Source organism: Lygodium microphyllum, chromosome 5 (genome assembly GCF_053477565.2).
Source record: "Lygodium microphyllum isolate KBCC chromosome 5, Lygodium_microphyllum_v1.1.10, whole genome shotgun sequence".
Lineage (NCBI taxonomy): Eukaryota > Viridiplantae > Streptophyta > Polypodiopsida > Schizaeales > Lygodiaceae > Lygodium > Lygodium microphyllum.
Window position 1 is genome coordinate 167,991,808 of NC_141139.1, and position 27,422 is coordinate 168,019,229.

Below are 27,422 nucleotides of genomic sequence, written 5' to 3' on the forward strand. Positions count from 1 at the left end.
TTACTATAGTATAATATTAATTAATATGATAGGCTACTCAATCGAGAGCACTTTCCCGTACATGTCTAGTCCGATAACCCATTATGCTTCAAACACATCCATTCGCGTCTCTAAGCCATAAAGGACGCAGCATCGGCTGAACATCGGTTGTGAGCAGCTATGGCAGGAGCTGACACCGACGACGCCTCCGCTCTCGAGGAAGCTCTTCACAGCATCGACCTCGACTCACCGAATGATCATGTATGTACCGGCTTCCCCTGCCCATGGCTCTTTTGCGCTTCGATCGTACAATTTGAAACAATCAGCTTCCTCTGTTGCAGTCGCAAGACGCACCAGATTCAAAGAAGAAGAAGAAGAAAAAGAAGAACAAGAAAGCTGCTGCCGACGCAGAAGATCATCCTCCTCACCAAAATGGAGTGACTGCAAATGTTCCCCGTGTTAACGATGAAGAAGAGGAAGCACATGATGATACAGAAGCAGGAGACATTTCAGCAGGTATTGGAGACTTTATGAACATTTCGTCTTTCAATCCATGCACTCTTGCCTTATGTTAACTGCTGCTTCGGAATGATGACATGTAAATATTTGAGCATGCTGTGGCTTCTATTATGGCAATTGGCTCCCCATTGGTGGTTATGGACTCCAGATCTCAAATCATCTCTTACTGAAGTGTCATGCCTTTGCCTCCATACAAATGCATCTTCTAATGACAAAATTGATTTCCTCCGAGGCATGCTGGGCTGATTATATAAATTCCTTGTGGGTCTGATTTTAATGGTTTACAAGCATGTCCAAATGCTTGTGATGATTCTTGGGACTTGTACACTTTTTCTTCTTATTCTGACTTACTATCCAACAATGTGTATATGATATCACACATGGAGCTTGCCAACCATACCTTTGGATGGGTCCTTATTAAAATTTAAATTCCATATACTGACATTCAATCTCAAGTGCAAAGAGCTCTCTTTCTGTGGCCATTGTATAGCTATTACATTTAGGATATTATTGTGCTTGTATTGCCATGATTGATTTTCAAACATTGCATTAGATCACACCATATGGGTTAGGTTCCAATAAAACTTATGTGCATTTGAAGGAATCCATGGTCGGACAGAACTCTATATCGCGGCACATCTCCTAGTAATCCCATAGGTCCAAATTGTAGCACATGCCCATTTTTGTGCTTAAGCTAAATGTCTACCTACATAAGCTAGGGTCCTAAATCTTAATGCTAGTAGTTAAATCCCAGTTTGTTGACCCTAGAGCTAGCTAATAGAGCCCTCGCACTAGGCTGATCCAAAGTGGCTATGGATTAGGTGTCTTACTAAAATTAATCTTTAATTGTTTGTGTAATCAAGATCTATACACCCACCCAACCCACCCAACCCCCCCGCCCCCCCAATACCCAGGAAAAACCGAAAAAAAAGCATCTTAACAATTTTTTAAAGAAAATATGCATGCGTATTAGTCTAGAAATTTGAAATTTGAGGACATTTCAAGTCTCAAAAGTCAATTGAAAAGTTATTCAAGTTCTTAAACAAAGAAAAAAGCTCAAGGTTTGACAATTGGAAGTAGTTAAACTTTGTAAAAGAATTGTTAGTTCATCATGAAGGAGGAGACGCCACTTTCTTATCGAGCCGACTCTGATGATTCGGAGTTCCATCGCTTCCAGACTTTGGCCACTACACGGGAGCCCACGGACTCGGAGCATCTGTGGCATTTTCGCTTAGAACATCTTGGCTACAACTCTCTTTATGGGTTGTTGCGTCAAGGGATGGTTGAGGGCCTTCCACGTCTCAAACTATCTCGAGAGGTTTGTAAAGCATATCAACTAGGTAAGCAGTATCGTATATCCTTTCCTTAACAGTCTATCACTTGAGTTGTAGAATCCCTTAGGCTTATTCATATAGATCTTTGTGGTCCCACATCCATTGCCGTCTTAAATGGCGCAATGTACTTCCTTTTGATAGTGGATGATTTTCCTAGATACATGTGGGTGTACTTCCTCAAGCACAAGTCCGATACCTTTTCTTATTTCAATGCTTTGGTGCTATTGGTCCATAATCAGACTGGATGTTGTGTGGGTACTATGAGGAGTGATTTTGGTGGTGAGTTTATCTCCCTCGAGTTTTCTGAGTTTCTACATGAGGAGGCATTGCACACCAGCTCACCTCTACCAACTCCCCTGCATAGAATGGAGTTGTAGAGTGTAGAAACCGGACTGTCCTAAACATGGCACACTCTATGCTATACGCAGCAAAGCCTCTTGAGCGCCTTGGGTCGAGGCTATTAACACTTAAATGTACATCCTCAATCAATGCCCGACTACGACGGTCCCTAAAAAGACTTCATATGAGGCATTTTTTGGCTCTTGGCCTGTTATTTCTCACTTCAAAGTTTTCTGTAGTTGTGCTTACATACGCACTCCTAATAACAGGATAGAAAAGCTCACCCCTCTAGCAGATCTTTTGATTTTTGTGGGCTATTCTTCTTAAGTGAAAGCCTATCATTTGTTTGATTCTTGAACGAACAAGGTGATCGTTAGGAGGGATGTCGTCTTTGATGAGGGGGATATCATGCAGTCCTCTGCATTGGACTCTTTGTCCTCATCTTCGCTCACATCATTTGAGATTGTGTCTATTGAGTTGGGTCTATTGCTTGCTTTTGATCTTCTTGCAAATATGTTAGCTCCCAAGCCTCCTCTGCGAGACCCGTTACCTCGCTGGTACCAACAGACCATGCGGCATTCTGGGATCCTTCCACTGGATCTCACTCTGGAGGGCCCTAGAATGTCTACTTGGCTCGCCCCTCATGCTTCATATGTATTGTGTTTAGAGCTGATTACATTGGACATTTTGAGCTGGTCAGTTGGCAGGAGGCTCTCTAGAATCCTCTATGGTGTGAAGCCATGGAAAAGGAACTGAACAATATTGACCGGAATGAGACTTGGACCCTAGTGGATCGTCCTAGTCACAAGGTCATCAGGACAAAGTGGATCTTTAGGACCAAGCTAAAGGTTGATGGTACTTTAGACAACTATAAGGCTCGTCTTGTAGTGCAAGGTTTCAGATAAAAGCACGGCATTGACCATGAAGAAACCTTCGCACCTATTGCTTGGTTGGCATCATTTTGTGTGTTGGTTGCAGTTGCCGCTTACCATGGTTGGTCGATCTATTAGATGGACGTCAAAAGTGCCTTTCTGATGAATGGTTATTTGGAGGAGGAAGTCTATGTGGAGCAACCTCCCGGCTTTTCTTTCGCTGATTGGACTGAGAAAGTATTTTGCTTGGGGAAAGCTCTTTATGAACTAAAGCAAGCGTCGAGGTCTTGACACCACAGGATGGACGAGTTCTTACGAACTCATGGATACCATTCTACCCCCTATGATCCAAATCTATACGTGCACATCACTTCTATGGGGGTCAGCTATATCCTACTTTATGTTGATGATATACCACTCACTGGCTTAGATTCTGCAGCTCTTGCAGAAATAAAGGCACAGCTTTGTGCTACCTTTGAGATGACAGACTTAGGATAGCTTGGGTCCGCCTTAATTTTGTAATGCAAAGCTCTCGCAGAAATGGACATAGGATGACAGACTTGGGATAGCTTTATGTTGCCTTATAGAGGGAGGAGGAGAGACGGCCAGGATGCAGATGGATAGTTGAGAGGATGTATGCCGCTAGGGCAAAGATTGACTCCATAAAGGAAGCTAGATCGGAGTACATATTTCACGCGAGAGCCTCTTTTTGGACTTAGTCTAGGGACATGGTTAATAGGGATTTTTTCCGCACCACATGGCCTAAACACTCTAGACAGGGTATTCAGAGACTCAGGAGAGCTGACGGATCCATTGCACAGGGCCCTTTAGAGGCAAAACAGGTGGCCACATAGTACTATACATCCCTACTAGGATTCACCACTAGACCCCCTAGATATGAGAGAGATAGAGAAGCAGTTTGGTAGAGCACGCAGAGGGTGGTTACAGACATGATGAGCAGACATCTGATGGCCCATTTTATAGATGAGGAGTTGGAGGAGGCACTTCGGGCACTACACTCATGCAAGTGTCTAGGGGAAGATGGACTAGATAAATCCTTCTTTGTGAGCTACTGGGATCTTATCAAAAAAGGCCTTCACTCAACCTTTTAGGAGATTATGGCATCAGGGATTATGCCAGAGAGACTCTCTGAGGGGCTGATTCATCTTATCCCGAAAGGAAGTGGATATAGATTGGAGATCACATAGTGGAGACCAATCACCTTGCTTGGAATTGCCTATAAGATCCTCGTAAAGGCGATTAGTCTCAGGCTGACACCATTGATGTCAGATATTATACACCCCACTCAGACAGGCTTCGTCCGAGAGCGCAGCATCTTGGACATCTTCACCTTCTGGGAGAGCATAGCCTTGGCTAGATCCAAGAGGCAAGACCTTATTGTGCTCCTTGACTTTGAGAAGGCATAGGATTGCATGGATTGGGAGGTCTTGGAGGGCACAATGATGAGGATGGGCTTTCCAGAGTAGTGGGTCAAGGGTATAGCAGCTCTCTATTCTTCAGTACATAGCGAGGTCATGATTGGAGGGGCAAGAGGAGATAGATTCAGCATCCATAGATGGTCTTAGGAGAGCTAGGGCTATGATTGAGGCCGCGAGGAAGAGGTTCCACCAGATTGGCGAACTGAAACAACTTCCTCTCAAACTTGGATTGGTCTTTTCTCTAGAGGGGATATCCTTCTAGCAATCATTGCATCTAGCAGAGACAGAACATTCACTTTCACAGTTGAGAAGAATGGCCGCCTCCAGCGAGAGACCCTTGACCTTACAACTCTCAAGTGGTTGCTCCAGGTAGAGAATCAGAGCAATGGCACACTTTGAAAGGAAATGGCACATAGATCCTGACCCAACCACTTGTCTTATAGATAGATGGAGATATTGGGCATACTGAAGGAGTCCTGTAGAGAGACTTTAGTGGGATCCAGGAGAGTGGGTGTGGAGGGATCCTTTCCTGGATAGGCCATCCGACATCCCCTTCTTTGGCTACACTACTAGATTGGGATGGAGAATATAGATGAGCAAGATTAGAGCACAACGAGCAGCCACCCCTCATTGGCATAGAGAGGGAGTCTCAGATGAGTTCCTATATGACTTTTGGAGGCGGCTACATGATAGCTTCAGGCCCAAGAAGATATCTCTCTTTCTATGGCTTCTAGCCCATAGGAGTTTAGCAGTTGGCACTTGGCTTGGATATGGGAGGGACCCAGTGGCATGCATGCGATGTGGTGAGCCAGAGGAGACACAGAGACATTGCCTATGGGATTGCCCGAGAGCCTAGGAGATTTGGAGGAGAGCTCTTAGGATAGTATTCCATGGTACAACAGAGTCCATGGTGGTGACATGGGGGGTTGTAGCTTGGGTCACAGACAGAGGTCCAGCATGTGGCTATGAGGACACTCAGGGGAGCATTTCTTTTCTCATCATTGGATAGCATTTGAACATGATCCCTACCCCAGACTACTCACAGACACAGTGGACTCAGGGACATTGTTACAGATGGGAGCTGATTTCCAGCATTATAGCTTGGTACATATGGACTGCGAGATGTAGCCTGGTCATTGATCTTCAAGGTATACCCACTGGGAAGTCTTTATCGAGGATTTGGATAGAGATAGTCCACACTCTTCGTGGGAGATGGGAGAGGTTGCAAGGCAGCTTTGAGAGGATGAGAAAGAAAAGAGAGGCTTTCGTGCGGATTTGGGGTTCAGACACCTTTCATACTACCCTCAGATGGTCTGGCACTTTAGCCTACCAGTCTGGTTGTTTATACAATCATTGTATCTTTGATGTACTTAGTTACTCTTCATAGAGTTTCTTGTACTTTATATTTACCTTAGGGGACTTTCTCCGAGGTGTTATTAATAGAATTCTCTTTTCTTGATAAAAAAAAGAAGGATTGTTGTCTTATTACTTGGGGGTAGAGATTGTTAGATCAGAGGAAATATCTTTTTGTCACAGCAGAAGTACGCCCTATAGCTGATGGAACAGTATTGCCCTGATCAGATACGACTAGTGGCCACGTCTCTAGATCCCACTATTCATTTGCACAAGGATAGCTCAGCCCCCACCTTTTCATGCTCATACCTATTGTGTAGGGAAATTTCTTTGGTTGATTCATACTAGGCTAGATCTGACATTCTTAGTTAGTTTGCTTAGTCAGTATTTTAATGCACCTAGAATGTCTCATTGGACTGCTTGTCTTTGTGTGTTAAGATATTTAAGGATTACTTATAGTTTTGGACTAATTTATATCATGGTTTATGCTTGTAGGGATATATTGATTGTGACTGGGCAGGAGATCCTGACACCTGACGTTCTCATAGAGGCTACCTCTACACCTTGGGCACAACACTCATCTCTTTGGCTAGCCGTAAGTAGGAGATGGTGGCAGCTTAAACAGTTGAGCCAAAGTATCAGGCTCTCTTCGATGGCACTACGGAGGTTGATTTATTTGAGAAACTTGCTAGTTGCTTTTTAGTTCCCTTGCGAGTTGCCTAGAGTTATCTATTGTGACAACTAAAGTGCCATTGTCCTTGTAGGCAATCCTATCATCTCCCCTCGAACATGGCACGTGGCGGTTCACTACCATTTCACCAGAGAGCAAATTGAGCTAGGCACTATTCGCGTAGAGTTTGTGTCGTCAAGCGATAATTTTGTAGGTATTTTGACCAAGGCAGTCAACTGGCCGGTTGTATAGTATTTTGTACCACAGATCGCCTTGGGTTCTTCGGTTTGACTGGGAGAGGGTGCTTCCCTCTTACTTTTCCTTCTAGTTTGAGAGAAGACAGTTTCCTTCTCTCGATAGTGACAGTGATGATGTTTACAGCTTTTCACTTTAGACATGGACTATCCATCCTTATTTTCTTGTACTTCGGGACACAATGTCTCAATAGGACAAAAATTGATTTGAAACCATCACTTAATGCTAAATCTTTTAAATAAATCATACCAAAAGCCCTGCAAAAAAATAAATCAAAATAGTCCATTGTTGATTCCATCCACTTTTGTAGGGCTTGGTAGGTCCTTGGGCAGCCGACGCGCACCCTTGGTCGAATGTCCTAGTCTCTCTAGTGTGACTACTTGCTACCATCCAGCGCCGCCTGATTTCAGCCTTTTGCATGTGTGGGCTATTATCGCTAGGCCTGTGGAGTTATCACCTATAGTTGGGTGCTGTTGCCCACAATTGGATGCTGTTGCCACTTGTTGGTTGCTGTCGCTACTTGTTGGTTGCTGTTGCCAAGATTCTCTTTGAATGTTGCAGTTTCAGTTTTTGGCTGCTGTGCTGACACTCTCACCTTTGTCATTTGCGTTTGCATCTAACAACTATTGTGTAGATTTTCTCTCTTCTCAGGTATGTGCATCTTTAGTATTCTTCTCTCGTGCATTGCTGTCTGTATTAGATCCAACTTTCCTTGGCTACGTTTGTTGGTGTTCGACACTTGGAGGCTGCCTTTGCTGCAGTTTGGGATTCGTTCGGAGTATGCCACACTCTACAGCTCATGATCTTTGCCTTTGTTCGACACTTAGAGATTGTCTTTGCTGCGATTAGGGATCTGTTCGGAGTACGACACACTCTACAGCTCATAACCTTTATCTTAATCCCAGAGATGTGAGAGTTAGAGGTTTAGTATTCATTGCATAGTGTGTTTGTTGCATGAGCATTGTATATTCATTATTCATTGACTTTATTATTCATTGTGTTCATTGTCTTTGAGTTACCCTAACCCTAACCCTTACTTTGTTTGAGTTTATTAGACTATACTTTGTTGTACAATTTGTTTTATGCTTTTTGCGTTTAAAGTATTTCTTCACATGGTATCAGAGCTAGGTACTCTCTGATAAACCTTAGCCTTTGATCCGAAAGCTCATTCTCGCAAAAGCAAGAATAACAGAAGAGTGAGATGACTTCGAACACATTCATAACACCGCTCCAATCTCCACAGCCAAATATGGATAGAAACGATCAGGAGTGGTGGTTGGCCTCCCAGCTTGCTATTGCTCGATTTGACATGGGCGGAGAACCATCTGACCACCATGGAGTCCACAGACCATATCAAATTTTTGCTGCTGAGTATGATCTCATCCTTATTCATAGGGCTTAGTAGGAGGTTGAACTTAAGCGTGAGTTTTCTCCTTTAACTTTGATGCGTAGAACTAATGATCTTGTAGGACCTTCGAAATCTCCACTACGGACAGGCCATTTGCAAGTGGACCTTGGCTCGAATTACACATCGCTTCCACAATACTTCTTTTCTTCCATGCTAGGTACGAACCTTACTATTTCAGATTCTATGCCAATTGATTCTGTATATTCTGTTGGATCGAGAGATGCTCATGATGATTTGGAGTTCCATCACTTCTAGGCCTTAGTCACCACACGGGAGCCCACGGACTTTGAGCGTCTTTGGTATTCTCACTTAGGACATCTTGGCTCTGCAACTCTCTTTACGAGCTATCATGTCAAGGGATGGTTAAGGGCCTTCCACGCCTCAAACTATCTTAGGAGGTTTGTAAAGCATGTCAGCTAGGTAAGTAGCATCATATATCCTTTTCTGAACAATCCGTCACTTGTGTTGCTGAACCCCTTAGGCTCATTCATGTAGATCTTTGTGGTCCCACATGCACTGATGTCTTGAATGACAAGTTGTCTTCTTTTTGATAGTAGATGATTTCTCTAGATACATGGGTGTACTTGGTAAAGCAAAGTTAGATGCCTTTACTTATTTCAGTGCTTGGGTGTTGTTGGTTCATAACCAGATTGGTCATTGTGCGGGTACTATGAGGAGCAATTCTAGTGGTGAGTTTACCTCCCACGAGTTTTTTGAGTTTTTATAGGAGTAGGGCATTGCACGCTAGCCTACCTCTACCAACTCCGCCGCATAGAATGGAGTTGTAGAGTGTAGGAATTGAACAGTCATGCTCTATGCTGTTCGTAGCAAAGCTCCTTGAGCACCTTTGGGTTGAGGTTGTTAACATTTCAGTATACATTCTTAACTGATGTTCGATTGCGGCGGTCCCTAAAAAGACTCTATATGAGGCATTCTTTGGTTCTTGGCTTGTTATTTCTCACTTCAGAGTTTTCGGTAGTCATGTTTATACGCATACTCCTGATAATAAGATTGGAAAACTCACTCACATGGAGTAGATCTCTTGATCTTTGTGGGATATTCCTCCAAAGTGAAAGCCTATCATTTATTCGATCCTTGGACGAACAAGGTGATCGTTCAGAGGGATGCCGTCTTTGATGAGAGGGACATAGTGCAGTCCTTTGCGTTGAACTCGTTGTCCTTACCTTTGCTCATATCATTTCAGATTGTGCCTACAGAGTGGGTCTATTGCTCGCTCTTGACCTTCCTGCAAATACTTCAGCCTCGAAGTCTCCTTCTCGGAGACCCATTACCTTGCTAGTACCAACAGACTATTCGGAATTCAGGGATCCTTTCATCGGATTCCTCTTTGGAGGGCCCTAGACGGTTTGCTTGGCTTGCCCCTCAAGCTTCATATGCATTGCTATTTACAGCTGATTATATTGCACATTCTGAGCTAGACAGTTGGCAAGAGGCTCTCTAGGACCTTCTATGGCGTGAGGCTATGGATAAGAAACTGGATAGTATTGATCGTAATGGGACTTGAAGATTGGTGGATCGTCCTCATCTCAAGTCGGTCATTGGGACGAAGTGGATTTTTGGGATTAAGCTAAAGGCCGATAGTACTTTAAACAAATACAAGACTTACCTTGTAGTGTAAGGTTTTAGGCAAAAGCACGGCATTAACTATGAAGAAATCTTCACATCTACTGCTCTGTTGATATCCTTTTATCTATTGGTTGCACTCATCACTCACCACAGTTGGCTGATCTATCGAAGGGACATAGTGCAGTCCTCTGCGTTGGACTTTTCGTCCTCATCTTTACTCACTTGATTTGAGATCGTGCCTTCTGAGGCAGATCTACTGTCCACTTTTGACCTTCCTATAAATACTTCAGCTTCTAGGCCTTCTCTGTGAGACCATTACCTTGCCAGTACCAGCAGACTATGCGGGATTTTGGGATTCTTCGATCATATTTCTCTACAGAGAGCTCTAGACGGAGTCTGCTCAGCTCGTCCCTCAGGCTTCATATACATTGCTGTTTACAGTTGATTACATTGCACATTCTGAGCCTAACACTTGCTAGGAGGCTCTCTAAGACCCTTTGTGGGACGAGACCATGGATAATATGAAGGAATCGATTAGGCATGGAGATCGAGACAGACAATCATTACGTGCAGTGAGAGAGACAGGGAGAGTGCGAGAGAGCAGAGTGTAGAGTGACCACGTTTTTTTTAGGTACAATGATGAATGTACCACTTTAGGTTTTAGATAGATATATGTATGAAAGTACAATGTGCCTAAGGGTGTGTTCACACCCGTGCACATATAAAAGGCACGATGGCCCTTTATTCCCAACAATCTCCCACCTAAATGCAATGTGCCTTAAGAGGAAAAAAAAAATCAGCTAAGTCTAAGTATGTACAAAGCTAAAATAAATATATCTATCCAACTCCCATCATCTGTCGGCAATGACCAAACCGCTCTGTTGGAAGACCCTTCGTGAGAAGGCCTGCAGGATTATCATCTGTATGCACTTTGACAAGCTCAATGCTCTTGCTGTCAAGTACATCTCTAATGAAGTGATACTTCACCTGTATGTGCTTTGTCTTTGCATGAAAGACAGGATTCCGTGCTAGCATGATAGCACTCTGACTATCACAATGGAGAACAGGTAACTCCGTGATTCCAAGCTCTCCCACCAGATGTGAAAGCCATAAAGCCTCCTTGCATGCCTCAGTGGCAGCTACATACTCTGCCTCTGTAGTAGACAATGCAACACACTTTTGTAGCCTGGAGATCCAAGAGACCGCTCCTCCTGCGAAAGTAAACACATACCCAGAAGTGGACTTCCTGCAGTCCGCATGACCAGCATAGTCTGCATACGTAAAGCCAACGACAGATGCTTTCTGCTTTCCAAAGCAGATGGACAACTCCTTTGTGCCTTTGAGGTATCTCATAATACCTTTCACTGCATCCCAATGCTTCTTGCTAGGGGTTGCCATGTATCTACTAACCACTCCCACTGCAAAAGCAATGTCAGGACGTGTAGCAACCATAGCATACATCAAACTGCCAACAGCTGAAGCATATGGTATCTTGGCCATTTCAGCCTTCTCATCATCAGATGTAGGGCTGTCCTCTGCACTGAGTTTCACATATGGACATGTAGCAACCATAGCATACATCAAACTGCCAACAGCTGAAGCATATGGTATCTTGGCTATTTCAACCTTCTCATGGTCAGATGTAGGGCTGTCCTCTGCACTGAGTTTCACATATGGAGGCAATGGAACCCCAATTGTTTTCCCCTCCTCCATACTGAAACGCTGCAAAACTTTGGAGATATACTCTTACTGAGATAGATAGAGTAAACCTTTAGATCTATCTCTGAGTATTCGCATGCCAAGAATGTGATTTGCATCACCTAGATCCTTCATGTCAAAGCTGCCATGAAGACTTTGCTTCAATGAATCCAAGGCTTGAGTATCCCTGCCAGCAATTAGCATGTCATTAACATACAAAACCAAGATAATCAGGCTGCCATCTGCTGCCTTCTTGGTGTACAAGTAGTGATCCACTTGACTTCTATGAAAGCCTAGGGACTGCATGAATGTATCAAACTTATGATACCATTCTCTTGGTGCTTGTTTCAGCCCATACAAACTTCTTTTGAGTTTACATACCATTTGTTCTTTCCCTCGTTCAACAAACCCTTCAGGCTGCTGCATATATATATGTCTTCATGCAGATCACCATGTAAAAACGCGGTCTTTACATCCATCTCTATGAGCTCCATATCCTCAGCTGCAACCAAGCCCAAAATGGTTCTCAATGTAGTCATCTTGACTACAGGAGAGAAAATCTCATCAAAGTCAATTCCATGCTCCTACTTGTACCCCTTTGCAACCAATCTGGCTTTGTACTTTGGTGAGGAACCAGAAGTGACTTTCATTTTGTAAACCCATTTGCATGGAAGGGTTTTCTGCCCTTTAGGCAACTGCACCAAGTCCCAAGTGCCATTTTTTTCAAGAGATTCCATCTCTGACAGCATGGCTTTATACCATTTCTTGCTGTCCTGTATGTCCATTGCTTCCTTGAAGCAAGACGGTTCACCACAGTCTGTCAATATGACATACTCAGCCACATTAATTGCACCAGGAACAAATCTGTCAGGTTGTCTAGTAGCCCTAGACGATCTCCTAACCCAATGGTCATTGTTTGCTGGCTGTTCCTGCAAATTTCCATTTTCAGCATGCTGTCCTGGCATTTTAGCCTGCAAATCAGCATTTACAGCTTGCTGTCCTGGCTATTCCTGCACATGTAAAGGCTCATTTTCATGGGCAATAGCTGGCAGATCATTTCCATCATCATTTCTTGCATTTACAGGTTCATTTACAGCAGGTATTTGCTGCTGTACAGTGGGTACATTTTGCTGTCCTAAAGGTATTTCTTCCCGGAATACAACCCTACGGACCTCCTCAGTCTTTTCGGGTTGTTTGTGCATGCGATCTTCCCGGAAGATAACGTCATTGCTGCGTACTATTTTCCTTTTCTCGGGATCCCACAATTTATACCCCATTTCACCCTCGTCACCATATCCTAGGAAAATGCATTTACAGGACTTTGGCTCAAGTTTGCTGCGTTTTTCATTACGAATGTGCACAAAAGCCTCGCAGCCAAACACTTTCAAATGAGCATATGAAGGTGGCTTGCCCGACCATGCTTCTTGGGGAACTCCGCCCCCCCTCCCCCCCAAAGAGCTGTTTGGTGACCGATTAATCAAGTGAACGGCTGTCATAACAGCCTCTGCCCAAAAACCATGGGTAATGCAGCATGAGACAGCATCGTACGGACCTTATCCTGGATGGTCTGATTCATACGCTCTACAACTCCATTTTGGGGTGGATTATGAGGGGCAGTGAGCTCCCTCTTTATCTCTTTGCTGACAAAATGCCTGAAAGGCTTTGGACACATATTCCCCACCATTGTCAGAGCGAAGACACTTAAGTGTCTTATCTTTCTGATTTTCAGCCAATGCCAAGAATTTTTTAAACTTGTCAAGCACTTCATCCTTGCTATGAATAGGGTAAACCCATACTATCCGTGTAGCATCATCGACAAAGGTGACAAAATATTTCTTTCCTCCTAAAGATAATCCTAGCATTTGACATACATCTGAGTGTACTAACTCTAGAGGAGAAGATTTCAAAGAAAGAGACTTTTTGTGAAAAGTCTGTGCATGCTTGCCATAAATTAAAATCAGCATAACGAAGACAAGGCAAGTAACCCAAACGAGAAAGCACTTTCATTCCTGTTTGACTCATGTGTCCCAACCGGCCATGCCACAAAGAAACACTTGGCTGCTCGGTCACGGCAATAACATGGTCACGCACACTAGATACATGGAGTGGATACAACGTATCACTCTTGCAACCTTTGGCAATAACCCTAGATCCCTTACAGATCTTCTATTTTCCATCACCAAAGGTGGTATGAAAACCATCATCATCTAGCTTCCCTGTGCTGATCAAGCTCTTCTTGAGTTGAGGTACATGTCATACATGTTGAAGTGTAAAGACAGAGCCATGCTGAAACTGTAGCTTCACACTGCCAATACCTGCAATCTCACATGCGTAGTTGTCCCCAAGATGGACAACACCATGTCCACCCCCTGTATATGCGGAAAACCACTCACGATGAGGGGTGACATGAAAAGAAGCACCTGAATCAAGAATCCAGGTATGCATGTCATCATCTATATCTGCAAGTAGAGCATGTGCACCAAAATGTGAAGAGACAAAGAGTACATCACTCCCACTGTCACTGTCATGAGTGACTACATTCACCTCTTAAATTTTTACACTGCTTTTCTTAGGCTGACTGTCCTTTTTCTCTTTCTTGCAATCATCTGTCTTCTTGCCTTTTCCTTTCTCTTTTTTCCATTTGTAGCAGTCACGTATAAAGTGACCCTTCTTGCCACAATGATGGCATTCAACATCTTTGCCACGTGATTTACTGCGTCCCTTGCCATCATATTTGCCCTTTTGCTGTGATCTGCCCCTAGTATGCAAGGCACTGGAAGACTTGCTGGATGCATTGTTCTGCCGATTCATCTCTTCCATAAGTAGAGCACTCTCTACGTCAGCATACAAAAGGATCACATTAGAATTGCTCATAGCAGTCCTGAATGTATCCCAACTCTCTGGTAGAGTGCAAAGCAAGAAAGTAGCCTTAAATTCCTCGTCAATAATAAATTTCAAGGCAACCAGCTGGCTGAAAATGGAGTTAAACTCACTCAAGTGAGTAGACATTGCTGTACCTTCTTTCATACGCAAATCCATAAGCTTTTTCAGCCAATACGCTTTGCTTGTAGCGCTCTTCTGTGCATACAGTTCTTCCAGTCTAGTCCATATAGCATATGCAGAATCCAAACCTTCAATGTTGAAGAGCAAGGCATCAGAAATCGATAGCTTTATGGTTGAGCGTGCAAGCTCATTCAACTCATCCCAATCGTCCCGATCCATGTCCACAGGCTTTGCCCCTTTAGTTTTGATCGGCTTTGCCTGCTTCTTTTGTAACAGGATATTGTAGCACTGTTTTTGCCAAACTGCAAAATTATGTGTGCCTTCAAGCTTCTTTATATGCATCAAATTACTGCTGTCATTGCTGCCAGCCATGGTTGTCAGCTCAAAAGTGACCAAAAAACCAGTAAATGCAGGCCCAAATTGTCATCCAGGTGACCAAGGTACAAACAAGTACCAATCAGCAATAAATGACCACGCAGAAGTACAGATTTCAGATCTGTGATTCAGTTTTCAGAAGCACCAAACCAAGTGCTACAGCATTATCCAACTGATTACAGCTGTTTGAAAAGGCATGTACATCACTTTACATGAGAAATCCCAAAATTTCAGCTGCAATTTCTGTTGTACGTGTACCCACGGGCATAAAATTTGACACGAACGGTCAAAAGCCCCAAAATTTTGTGCTCACAATCGTCAAACATACATTTGCATTACCTCTGTCATGCATAGGACTATCCAATTTTGCCAAAATAAAGCAATGTCAGCAAAACTCCCAAATTTGACCAAGTGTTGATGTCCAAATTGCGCGGAATTCAACCTGCATGTACATAAAATGACCAAATGCGGCACAAATTTTGCCCAAATCGCAAAAGCCCCAAATTGCACGAGGTCCAATGTGCCTCAATGTCGAGAAATTGGGTCAATTTCAGCCCAATTTGTGCATGTACATGAAAAGCCCCAAATGGCGGGGACAAAATGTCACAAATTCCTGCAATTCTGAGACAAATATCACTGTTGCATCTTGCGCGCATGAAATCTGGACAAATCCCCAAATTTTCCAAGTTCTGCATGCACTAATTTCAGTGAAATTGAAATAATTTTACTAAAAAATGTGAAAAGCCCCAAAATTTCCAGGCAGATGTGGACCGACTTTGCAATTTCTGAGTCAGATTGTCCACTTCTATGTTGAGATCCCCAAATTCGAGAAAAGCCCCAAATTTCTGAGGCAATTTTGCACAGATTTGAAGTCTTGTGCTTACGCGTGCGAAGCCCCGTCAGTGGGGAAGCAATTTTTAGGAGATCTTGACACTTTCCGTTGCCATGGTGGCTATCTCTATACCTTGGGTATGGTACTTGTCTCTTAGGCTAGCCGTAAGTAGAAAATGGTGGCGGCTTCCACAGCCGAGGCGGAGTATCGGCCTCTCTTCAATGGTACTATGGAGGCCATCTATTTGAGGAACTTGTTGGCCACACCATAGTTTCCTTGCGAGTCGCCTATAGTCTATTGTGACAACCAAAGTACCACTGCCCTTGCAGGCAATCATATCATCACTCTTGGAACATGGCACATGGCGGTTCATTTCCATTTCACTAGAGAGCAGGTTAAGCTAGACACTATTTGCATAGAGTTTGTGCCATCTAGTGATAATTTTGCAGATATTTTGACCAAGGCGATTAATAGGATGGTTTTATAGTACCTTTTATCATGGATCGGCCTTGATACACTCTTCTTTACTTCTTCAGATTGATAGGGAGAGAGTGCTTTCCTCTTACTTCTCCTTGCAATTCGAGAGGGGACGGTTTCCTTCTCTTGACAGTGATAGTGATGATGCTTACGATTTTTTACTTTGAAACACTTATTTATTTTGTACTGACTATTATGAACATTTGTAACTTCATTCGTACTGTAAGGATTACATGATTGTAAAAGGGTGCTTGGACAAGCGAATAATTTTCTTGCGAGGACACTGTCCAAGTGACACTGTTGCATCGCATTTTGCATGATCATGAAAACTTACATATTCTTTTGCATTACCCCATGCATTGGCATTCTGTTCATGTCAACATACATCTGTGTGTATTAATCCCTTTTCGGTCACCCTTGGAGTGGTTGACTCCGGATCCATAGTACTCGTGGCATTGCACATGGCAGTCTCCAACGGTAATTTTTTTTTTCTATGCTTACATGCTGGCTTTGCTTGTCTCGCTTGCTTACCCGTTGTATTGCTTTTCCCTTTACATATTCTCCATATGATTGGCACGCACACACACTCCCTTAGGAATCCCTAGGCACTTATCCTAGTCGTGTGTGGGATTGTTTTACTTGCATAGTGTGTTTGTTGCATGAGCATTGTATATTCAATATTCATTTACTTTATTATTCATTGTGTTCACTATCTTTGAGTTACTTGAACCGTAATTGTGTTTTGTGTTTATTAGTTTGTGCTTTGTCGTATGATTGGATTTGTGTTTTCTGTGTGTAGAGCATTTCTTCACATGCATGTCTATGGTGATTAACTACCCTCTTTTGATTTTCTTGAGATCTTTGAAATGCTTGCTTAACCTTTTGATAGCGGACGGGGATAAAATGTGGCTGTTTGTTGAACTTGCAAATGATAGTCCAAATACTATCATTGCCAATAGGTGTCCTCAGAAGGTTAAGAATGTAATCCATAACAATGCTATGCAAGGCCTTTCACGAATAGGCAAAGGATGCAACAATCTTGGAACCTTTTGCCTATCATATTTGACTTTTTGACATATGATGCATGTGCTAACAAACTGCTTAATATCATGTCCCAAAACTGGCCAAAAGAAGTGCTTCACTTCTTGATAGTAGCATCGATACCTCTTTGTCTTGCGTTCAGAGGAGCATGACTCTCAATTAACACATTTGGCCTCAATCGATACTTATGCCCATAATTGTTTTGCAGCCAACAGATGATGCATCATGTGTGCCCACATGGATAATTAGTGCCAAACATTACAAGAAGATCATCATGACCTGCCATGGCAACACAGCCCAATGCATATGCTAACACAAGTGCAACTCAAATGAGTGTCAAAAGTCCCCAAAACAAAGCTGTCTTGCTGCCATTCAAAAACTTGAAAAAGCTCACAAGAAAAGAAAGAAATGGCAATACCTGGTTGTGGAAGTGCCACATTGACTAATGGATTGTGCAAGGGCAATCAGAACGTCACAAATAGCTCGCTGTCCAAAAACACAGCTCGTGGGCTGGCGGTGGCAGCAGATGGCATAACTAGTGGTGGTGGTGGCTTAGCTGCTGTGGCAGATTTGGAGCAAAAGTCAGGTTGATATCTAAGAAGTTGTCCCCAAATTTTGGATTTAATTCGGTGAAGATTTGACCAGAAATTGATGAGAAAATTTGGGGGAGATTTAGTTCATGGGAAAAGGGGGCTTAATAATGAGTGCTGTCATATTTTATAATATAGACATAATAGATGAAAAGATGGCTGGTCTGAGAGTATGATAAGTAAGATTAATATGAAGATAATAAAGGGTTATAGCTGTTTAATACTGGACGCCAACATGATAGTGTGCAGTAGCGTGACGACCCAAATTGATGCGATGATAACCCGGAGGCCAGCAGGCTGTTCCGATCTGCAGACCTAGGTCTATTGAAATCTGATGGGCTGAGCATGGATGGGACTCAGGCTGTTGTGAGCAGGGGACTGACTTCTGATGTGTTTTTTCTCCTCTTTTTTCTCCACTCTTCACTCTTTCTTCTGTTCTTGAACTTCTTTTCTCTCTTGTCCTGCAGAGGTGCAGGGCTGCGTGCCAAAGGGCTGATGCTTCAAGAGCAGACTGCTGTGAGCTTCAATGCATGAGTGTAATAAGATGGCCAGGTAGGTGATCTGATGTTGGGTTTGGTGCAAAGCTCAAACACACACAGAATAGACACACAATTTATTTTCCCCCCCTGTGGGTGTGGGGGGGAGTTAAAATAGAGAGAGTGCTGGAACGTTATCAATAATCATGAGTGGAAGTGAAAGTACACGATCTCTAAGGTACTAAAGTACCACTGCCAAGAGGGCAATGACACAGGAAAAAAACCCTTCCCAGCATGAAGGTAAAAATTGCTTGTATAAGAAACTGCTCACACTAGAATGACCAAGAGGAACATGATAAGTGTGACAAATAGTAGAACAGTTAAAGTTTGAGAATCTTAGTGTTCTTGCAGGACAGTGCACACGAGGGCTCAAATGAATGGAAAATAACACAGAGTGAGGATGTACAGTTTCTGCTTCTGTACCAATGGTTTTATTCTAATGATTGTAGACTTCTCCTCCTTTGCTTACTCTTTTAGTGTAAAAAGTTGTTTTTTTGGAAGGTTTTGGAATTTGGCAGATTTTCCCTAAAGAAAGAGAACTATGGGTGAGGCTTATTAATCTGAAGCACAATCCTTGACATAGTCGTGAAGGATTTTTAATGATGCTGATGAGTGATTACTCTCTTTCGCTCTAAATCTAGCAGATGCCACAAAGAAAAAGAAGAGAAAGAACAAGAGCAAGTAAGGCCGGCATTTTCAATTGCCAATATAGTTTGAATTTATGTTGTCATTAATTTACTCATTTTGATTTGCTGGTTACTGCAGGAAAAAAAAGGAAATACTAGAGCAGACTGATCCACCATCCATACCAGTATCTGAGTTGTACCCTTCTGGAGATTTTCCTGAGGGGGAAATTCAACAATACAATGATGAGTAAGCTCTTCCATTCACTGAAATTTCTCCCATCAAACAGACTTTGTTGTAGATCACATTGGAGGATGTGGGCATGTGCTATTCTGTGTTACAGCATTGGTTCATCAGTAGCTAGGTGGGTCGATTTCATTTGCATTCAAACCACATAAGAATGGTCCACCATGTGACAATTTCAGTATAAATCTCCTTCACACTTGATACATCTCCCACACTTCCTCATTCGTTTGGCACAAACTTTTAATTTTGGAATCGTAAGCTAGCTAGGTCCTTTAAATAGAAGATCCTTCATTTAACAATTAGCACGAGCCTTTCACCTTCAAGATGGATTGTACTTCTTGTATAGATTTGTGAAGGTGCAGTCCCCAACATTTAAACTGCCTCATGTGAACTCTGAGAGGGAGATGATGCGAAATGCAGCAGTGTGGGGTGAATGTGTGGCACGTATGCTGACAACCCCAGGCAAAGTAGAACAATACCCTTGGCAAAGCAGAAGAGGGTCGAGAAGTCTTCAAGGAACAACATGTAGAATTGCCATAGACTCATGATTAAGCCAAACCTTAATTATAGGGAGCAAACAGTGGAATTGCCAAAGTGACAAGAAATGCTAATAATGGAGATTTCTAGACACACAAGGTTGTGCAAGAGTTGCTTCTGGTGGTCTATGGGCAGGTGGCAGCATAAATGCAGCAAGAGGGTGCCTTCCAGAGTTATTTTAGTCAAGTGGTTAGAGATGCTAAAGCAGAGTCTCTGGGATTGTTGAGGTGTAGGTTGTGAGGAGAAGGGCCTGTAGGATTCTTCACCAGCCAAGTCTGTGTTGCAACACCTGGGGAACTTTCTGGCTTTTGTTACAGGATACCATCTTGGTCATAGGACTCCTTTGTCTGACTTTTCTAGCAGATGTGTATAACTCTCTGATTCATGCTTGGATTTTTGGGAGAGCATTGGCAGCCTAAAAGGATGGTATATCTGAAAGATCCAGTTTGACGTTTTTAATAATAAAGATTGGGCAAGACCATAGCAGGTACCTTAGCTGAGCTCTGGAGCTTCATCATCAATACTCTTTTTTTTTTCTTTTTTTGGGGGCGGGGGTTGTTCTTCATCCACGGAAGGAACTTAGCTTCTCTCCATCTGTACTTGGGGGATTGCATAGTCTGTTCTTCATGCTGCATGATGGCAGCCCGTATAGTATCTTGGCTTATTGCTCCTAACTCACCTCATGGGAGAGAGACCTGTGGAGCTGTTTTTAGCCTAGTATGTTGTATTGCTTAGGAAGCCTTTTTTTGGCTTTGTCAGTGTACCAAGGTTGATGTAGAGGATACCATCATGTCAAGGAGGCAATTTTTATGCAGTCATATTCTGGAGGATATTTCTAGCAGATCAAGTTCTAGACCCATCCAAGTCACACTTGGATGTTTGGAGATCATTGGCAGCCTTATAGGGTGGCAAATTGGATGCCAGATCGTTACAACAGAGACTGATACCGACTCTTGCCACTGGCACCAGCTCAAGTATCTCTTCCCTTAAACTGAGTAGACACAGCCTTCTACGCTGCAAAGAAGGTAGCCCTTGCTGGATCTTTATTCTCTCATGTATTGGCTCATGCCTCTATCTTATTTCATATCCTCTGTTTCCTTTTGGGAGATAGCCTTGAGAGGCCTTGTACTACTACTCTTGCTCTAGCATTTATCTAGAGCCTTTTTTCGACTTTTGCAAGAACTCTGCTGTTAAGCCCTTTTGCCTTCAATCATTATAAAACAACAATTAGCACTCCTTTTTCATTGCAAGAGAAGGGAGACCCAATGTTTAGGGATGTGGGTGTGTAGTATAGAACTGGTTATGTGGCAGCCCTTATTGAGGGGTTCTATTTAGAAACTAGTTGCTTTAACTTTGTATAACATTCTGAAATGGAAAAGAGGCCATGTTGGTGGACACTGGATCCCTATAACTATTTCTTACAAGTTGTACAGAGCCCTGCCAACTGACTGTTGTTCAACCATGTATGGCTATCTTAGTGAAACCAGGAACAGTTCAACTGCAACTGCAGGTTCTAAAATTAACTTTGGGTAGATACAAGTTTTGGAAGCTTATTGAGATTGTTGGAATGCATCTCCATGAAGCTGTTTTTGAATGTACGTTTAGTATTTTGATGTTAGACAATCTAGTTATTCAGCTATTCAACAAGTTATTGTCTGCAGTTATTCTTGGTCTAGTCAATGTTCATTTCACACTTCTTACATGGGTGGTAAATCTGTAGGTGATAATAATCTACCTTAGCCTTTTGCAGCAACCTATGGAGAATGACTTCAGAGGAGAAAAGAGAGAAAGAGAGATTAGAAAAGCCAATGTATAATGCTGTGAGGCAGGCTGCAGAAGTGCACAGACAGGTATGTCTTACCTTCTGTTTCAAATAACCGGCGCCTGAGTTTTAGAGGCTAATGCTTTAAACAGATTTTGTTAATGATAAATAAGACCTACATTTGACAGAACATTTTCCACCTTACTTTGGTTCTTAGGTGAGGAAATACATGAGGAAATATGCGAAACCAGGGGTGCACATGGTAGATTTATGTGAAACCCTTGAAAACATGGTACGGAAACTCATATCAGAGAATGGGTTGCAAGCTGGCATTGCATTCCCCACTGGTTGCTCCTTAAATTGGTAATAAACTAACTTCGTTTAGACATTCAAACAACTGAGAGTAGATTTTGAACTGGTATTTGTTATGAAAAATTTAGGGGACTTATTCAGTCTGCTAAAATATGACATTTTGTTTGTCGCTCTTTGATGGTAGGGTTGCTGCCCACTGGACTCCTAATAGTGGGGACAAAACAGTGCTCCAGTATGATGATGTCATGAAGCTTGACTTTGGAACTCATGTTGAAGGTAGTCTTAGATCCATAAGCCAAAAGGCTTCTCTAGGGTCTGAATTTTGCTCAACAATTTTTGGGTCTGATATTTTAGGATCAAAGCTTCTTCTCACTGTACAGTTCTTCTGATCCAGGCCATATAATCGATTGTGCTTTCACCATAGCATTCAATCCGATGTTTGATCCACTCTTGGAAGCAGCCAAGGATGCTACTAATACAGGCATTCGAGTATGGGCCTTTCTTTGTGCCTTTTCTCCCCTAGCAGGAGCAGTTTGGATCTCGAGTAGTATTAGAAGCTTCTAATGGCATCACTGATAAGCTATCTTTCAGCACATGGCTTATGTAATTCTGTGATCTCAGGAAGCAGGAATTGATGTCAGGCTTGGCGATATTGGTGCAGCCATTCAGGAAGTCATGGAATCATATGAGGTGGAAATCAATGGCAAAACCTATCAAGGTTGAAGAGTACTTTGTCATTTATAACCTGTTTAGTCCTAACTAGATTTTGACTGTATGCACTGCCAATGCCGTTGAAGGCATGGATTTGTCTGCCTCAAGTATTTTGATTTTCAAATAGATGGATTCTGCTTTTTATATCAATTTTCTTTTAATGTTAGTTTTATTGCATTTCCATTTTGTTTAAACTCTAGCATGCTTATTTCTTATTAATATGAAGTGGGCTGACATTTCAGTTAAGAGCATTCGAAATTTAAATGGCCACAGTATTGGATCATATCAAATCCATGCTGGAAAGTCTGTACCTATAGTCAAGGGAGGTGAACAGACGAAAATGGAGGAGGGGGAGTTCTTTGCCATTGAGACTTTCGCCTCCACTGGTGGGCACACTTCTCAATGCCCAGAAGCTTCTTTGTTGTTGCAAGAGTCATACTGATACAAGAAATGCCTTTCATCAGATTCTTCCAATAAATGTTTGATGTTTTCTGCATGTGAAAATTGTGTTCAGGAAAAGGTTATGTTAGAGAAGATTTGGAGTGTAGCCACTACATGAAGAATTTTGACGTGGGTCATGTGCCTCTAAGATTGCCTCGTGCCAAGCAGCTTCTGGCAACTATAGACAAGAATTTCTCAACGTTGGCATTTTGTCGTCGGTATCTGGATCGCCTTGGAGAAACAAAATACTTGATGGCATTGAAGAACTTATGTGATGCTGGCATTGTTCAGGTGAGAACATATGAACTCGCATAATTGAGGGAGAGTTGTATTGACTGCTTGTTTGTCGCATGCCTGTCCGCAGATGCATGTGCTTTGCCCCAGTACTTGCTCAGGAACTTAGACTGCTCTTTAACAATGAAATCATGCTTTATTTTGCAGCCATACCCTCCGTTATGTGACATCAAGGGAAGCTATGTTGCTCAGTTTGAGCACACTATCTATCTTCGACCAACTTGTAAAGAAGTCGTTTCACGAGGAGATGATTTTTGAGTCTCTAATTTTTGCTCGGTCAACTGGTTGCAAAGCCTCACTTGCGCCATTAATCAACATCCTGCAAAGCTTGTCTAGTTGTTGGAACGAATGTATATAGCAGAAATGCTGAAGCCTTACTGACAAAGGCCTTGTAGGCATAATGAGATGTTCACATACAGAAATGGTTTCAATTGCATCTGGACTTGTTTTGGAATGGTATGTGTACATTAAACTCTGGAGATAAAGTTTTAAACAAGGATGGCAGATCCTCCTCCTATTGAAGCAGAAATGTGGATTCTGATGAATGAAGGGTTCTCAATAGGGTTTGCAAATCCTCCTCTCTTGATTATTGATGACCTTTAAGCATGGATATTGTGTGTGTGTGTGGAGACGATTTGAACTTGTCATAATCTTATTATCTTGCTTGTTATTTTTTGGTTGTGGTGTAGGCAAACATCTGTATATGCACGTTTGTTTATAGACCATGTATTTACAAGCTCATTGCTCAATTTCATCTGGGACTCAAAAGCGACCCTTGGCATGCAAAGCGGTTTTGAGACGGGGTACCCTATTTCTACAACTTAACATATACTTTTTAGGCATACAATTCCATATACATTTATGAGGCTTTCACCATTTTCTACTTATGGGGAGCTAATCACAATCACATATACATAGTGTTTCCGACATTCTTTGGCTTGGACAAGGGAAGCATTCAGTATAAAGGGTTTCTGATTCCTTTTATGTCAAGCTGTTCTTTGTTTGTACGAATGCGATGATAAGATTTTCAAAGATCTTATTGGTTCCATGTTGCAAACAGTCAATGTAGAGTAACAATGATCTTATGTGCCGATTGTCTAGTATAGTTGTCTACTCCCCTCAAATTCATAATACCCTATGTGAGGGGTGCCCCTCCCTCCACAAGCTAGGTCACAATTACCATAATATTGTTTATATCCCTTGATAGCATTGCTCCCACGTAGACTGCACCAAATGGCTTACAATATGCAAGGTTAGAGACCTTATTTTGCCTAATTGTAGGCCATCTCGTGGGCTATGCATTGATGCCCTTTTATCCATGATCCGGGCTCCCTAGGCATTTAAACTGTCATGAAATGCAATTGTTGCCCCTAGTGTCCTAGCACTAGTATCAAGCACTAAGTGACACTAGGGTTACGGTTTATTTTAGGGTTTCCTATGACGGTTAAGTTGTTAAGGTTTCATATTTTATTTAAGGACATCTTGTGCCTCATTTTGCATCGGTGTGGGATTATTTAGTGCGATCGCCTAGAGTGTTGTACTTTCCCTCCTTAATTCATTACTTCTTATTCATGATCGAGTATTGTTGTATATTAATTAATTCTTTCATTCTCATTCATTCTCTATTAAATTAATTGCACAATTACTCCATGCTTGGGCCAATAGTTGTCTTAGAGCCACTATTATTCATCACACTCACCATCACTCGCAATCATTCGCCACCAACCATTCCCATTGAGCTCCTCTTGCTCAGCCAGCTGCCCAATGAGCCATTGCCATTGTGTCGGGTCAAGCCTTATTGGCAATTGCACTTTGTGTTGCTGTATTTGTCCATTCACCTTCAATCACCATCATTGTGTTGCTTGTTGGCCACAGGCGGACTACTTTGGTCTTGAAGGCTTGTGCTCCTCTAGCGTAATCACAACCATTTTGTGCCACTTGCTCTGCATCCTCTCAAGTCACGCCCTATTGTGTCGCCATCGTTGTCACATTTTCCTCTTGTTGATTAACCAATAGGCTTCCACATTGATACCTACAGGGAGACGACCACCTAGAAGATCATGGACGTGTTGCCTCACACTTGAAGCATCGCTAGTTCAACAACCCGTCATGCCCCGTCTTGGTTGTTGCATCACCGTCTATCCCTCCTGTCCATTAACTATCACATCTTGATGAATTGCTATGCCTCATCACCAACATGGCATTCGACAAACGTCCTTGGTTCACATTAGCCCGTCGATGGCTTGCCACCTCAAGTCCAATACAATTATTTTCTTGATTGAAAATAATAATTATTCGATTCTCTTACTTTAGACATCAACCAACCCTCGATTCTCGTGTGTTGCCCTATCTAAGCACACATTTGGGTAAATTTAGGCATTTTTATCAAAATCCAGTCCAAACTTCATTAGAAATTTGAGAATTGTCATAAATGCTACCAAATTTCTTAGCGAATCAAAGAAATTAGCTAATGATCTTCATTGAATTTGGGACTTTTCAACAAATTGATTGAATTTCACTCCAATTTTGCCGCCCAAATTGGGGCTTTTCGAGAATTCGGCATTTTTCATCGACATTGAGGTAGAATTCATCATCGAACCCAACATTCGACATCTTTCAAGTAAAAAATTTACAAAAATGATTAAATTTCTCTTCAATTTCTCGAGAAAATTTGGCACTTTTTTTCATACGAGTCCATTTCACCCCAATTTCTTTAGAAAATTTGAGCATTTTCTTAAATTCATTAAATTTCATCAATATCAAGGCTCAATTAAGCTTAAGGCATGTCATTTGACATTAATTTGGCAATAATTTTATCAAAATTTTTTAAATTCTCTTCATTTTTTGGGGTAAAATTTGGAGCTTTTGCCTAATTTCACCACTAAGGTGCCCACAATTTGGGACTTTTGCCTCAATTCACTTGCTTGGCCCTCGATGTGCTCCAAAATTATATTATTTGGTTGCTGATCTGGTTTCTTTTTGACATTGAAGATAAATTTTATTATTATGGTGCATTATTGGGTGAGGTTTTTGTATATTCTATTGCTATTTGCATTATTGGAGTATTTTCAACGATTAATATCTAATTTAGCATATTACTGATCATCGCCTTGATCGGGTAATATTTATTTTTAAAAATAATTATTTTTTGCATATTTTTCTCCTCATTAGAAAAATAAGATAATTTATTACTCTTCATATTATTCGACTTCAAACGATAATTCTTCTATTAATGACTTATTATTATTAGGGCATCTATTTTCTCTCTTCAATTGAAAAATATTATTTTATTGTTGATCATTACTCATAGCCAATAATAATAATGATTTCTTGGGCATGCTTGGTGTGAACGACAAGTTCGATGGTACCAATTACCCAATGTGGACTTATTGAAAGGTGAGAAGGATCGAAGCTTGCACGCGAGAGCTATGGCGGGAGAGCAAGAGCAAGAAAGAGAGAGACAAGAAATGGAAACTCCAATAACCACAATAGGTGGCCGGGCCTTCCTTTATTCAAACTGTCACTAAAAGAATAAAGAATAAGTGACTATGATGGTCGCCCGCCATCTGCAGTGTGCAGTGGCGGGTACTGTCAGTGTAGTAATACACGGGCGGCTAGGCAGAGGCGCCTTTATCCCCAACAACCTCCCACTTAAAGGCAAATTTGCCCCAGTGAGAGAAAAAAAAAGACAGTACAACATGTACACATGTACAATAGGATGAGGAAAAATACGCCATCTCATTCAATGCCCATTAATCTCCTGAGAAAGACAAAGCACTCGATAGTGAGGCTTTTCGTGAGCAAGTCTGCAAGATTCTGCTCAGTCGGAATCTTGATAAGGTCAACAGACTTGTCCTCAACGACCTCGTGAATGAAGTGATACCTGATCTCAATATGTTTTGTCTTCGCATGGAAGACCGGATTCTTGGCCAAGTGAATGGCATTCATAGAATCCAAATGCAGTGTAGGCATAGCATCTGTCATACCAAGACTGCAATATACTCGGGCCTTTGTAGTAAAAAGGGCCGTACACTTATGCGCCCTGGATATCCAAGAGATAGCCTCTCCAGCATAAGTGAACACATAGCCAGAAGTGGACTTCCTACTATCTGCATGTCCTGCATAATCAGAGTCAGTGTATCCCACGACTCCTGTATCTTGGCTGCCATAACAAAGACACATATCTGC

At 42.1% G+C, this 27,422-nt stretch overlaps 1 protein-coding gene across 2 annotated transcripts; it reads left to right on the forward strand.

Moving 5' to 3' along the window:
• The first annotated feature begins 64 nt into the window (after positions 1–64).
• LOC148036665 (methionine aminopeptidase 2B-like) lies at positions 65–23,827 on the forward strand. 2 transcript variants are annotated; one of them, XM_087678705.1, is made up of 12 exons: positions 65–240; positions 321–495; positions 18,952–18,988; positions 19,073–19,180; positions 21,465–21,564; positions 21,694–21,839; positions 21,973–22,064; positions 22,183–22,277; positions 22,410–22,506; positions 22,742–22,885; positions 23,014–23,231; positions 23,382–23,825. In XM_087678705.1, the coding sequence occupies exons 1-12, from the start codon at positions 160–162 to the stop codon at positions 23,490–23,492; spliced, it is 1,404 nt and encodes a 467-aa protein (XP_087534831.1). In that variant the 5' UTR covers positions 65–159; the 3' UTR covers positions 23,493–23,825. The 2 variants fall into 2 exon arrangements, with proteins under 2 accessions (XP_087534831.1, XP_087534832.1); XM_087678706.1 differs by lacking the exons at positions 65–240; positions 321–495 and adding an exon at positions 18,270–18,852 and having other exon boundaries at positions 23,382–23,827.
• The last annotated feature ends 3,595 nt before the right edge of the window (positions 23,828–27,422 follow it).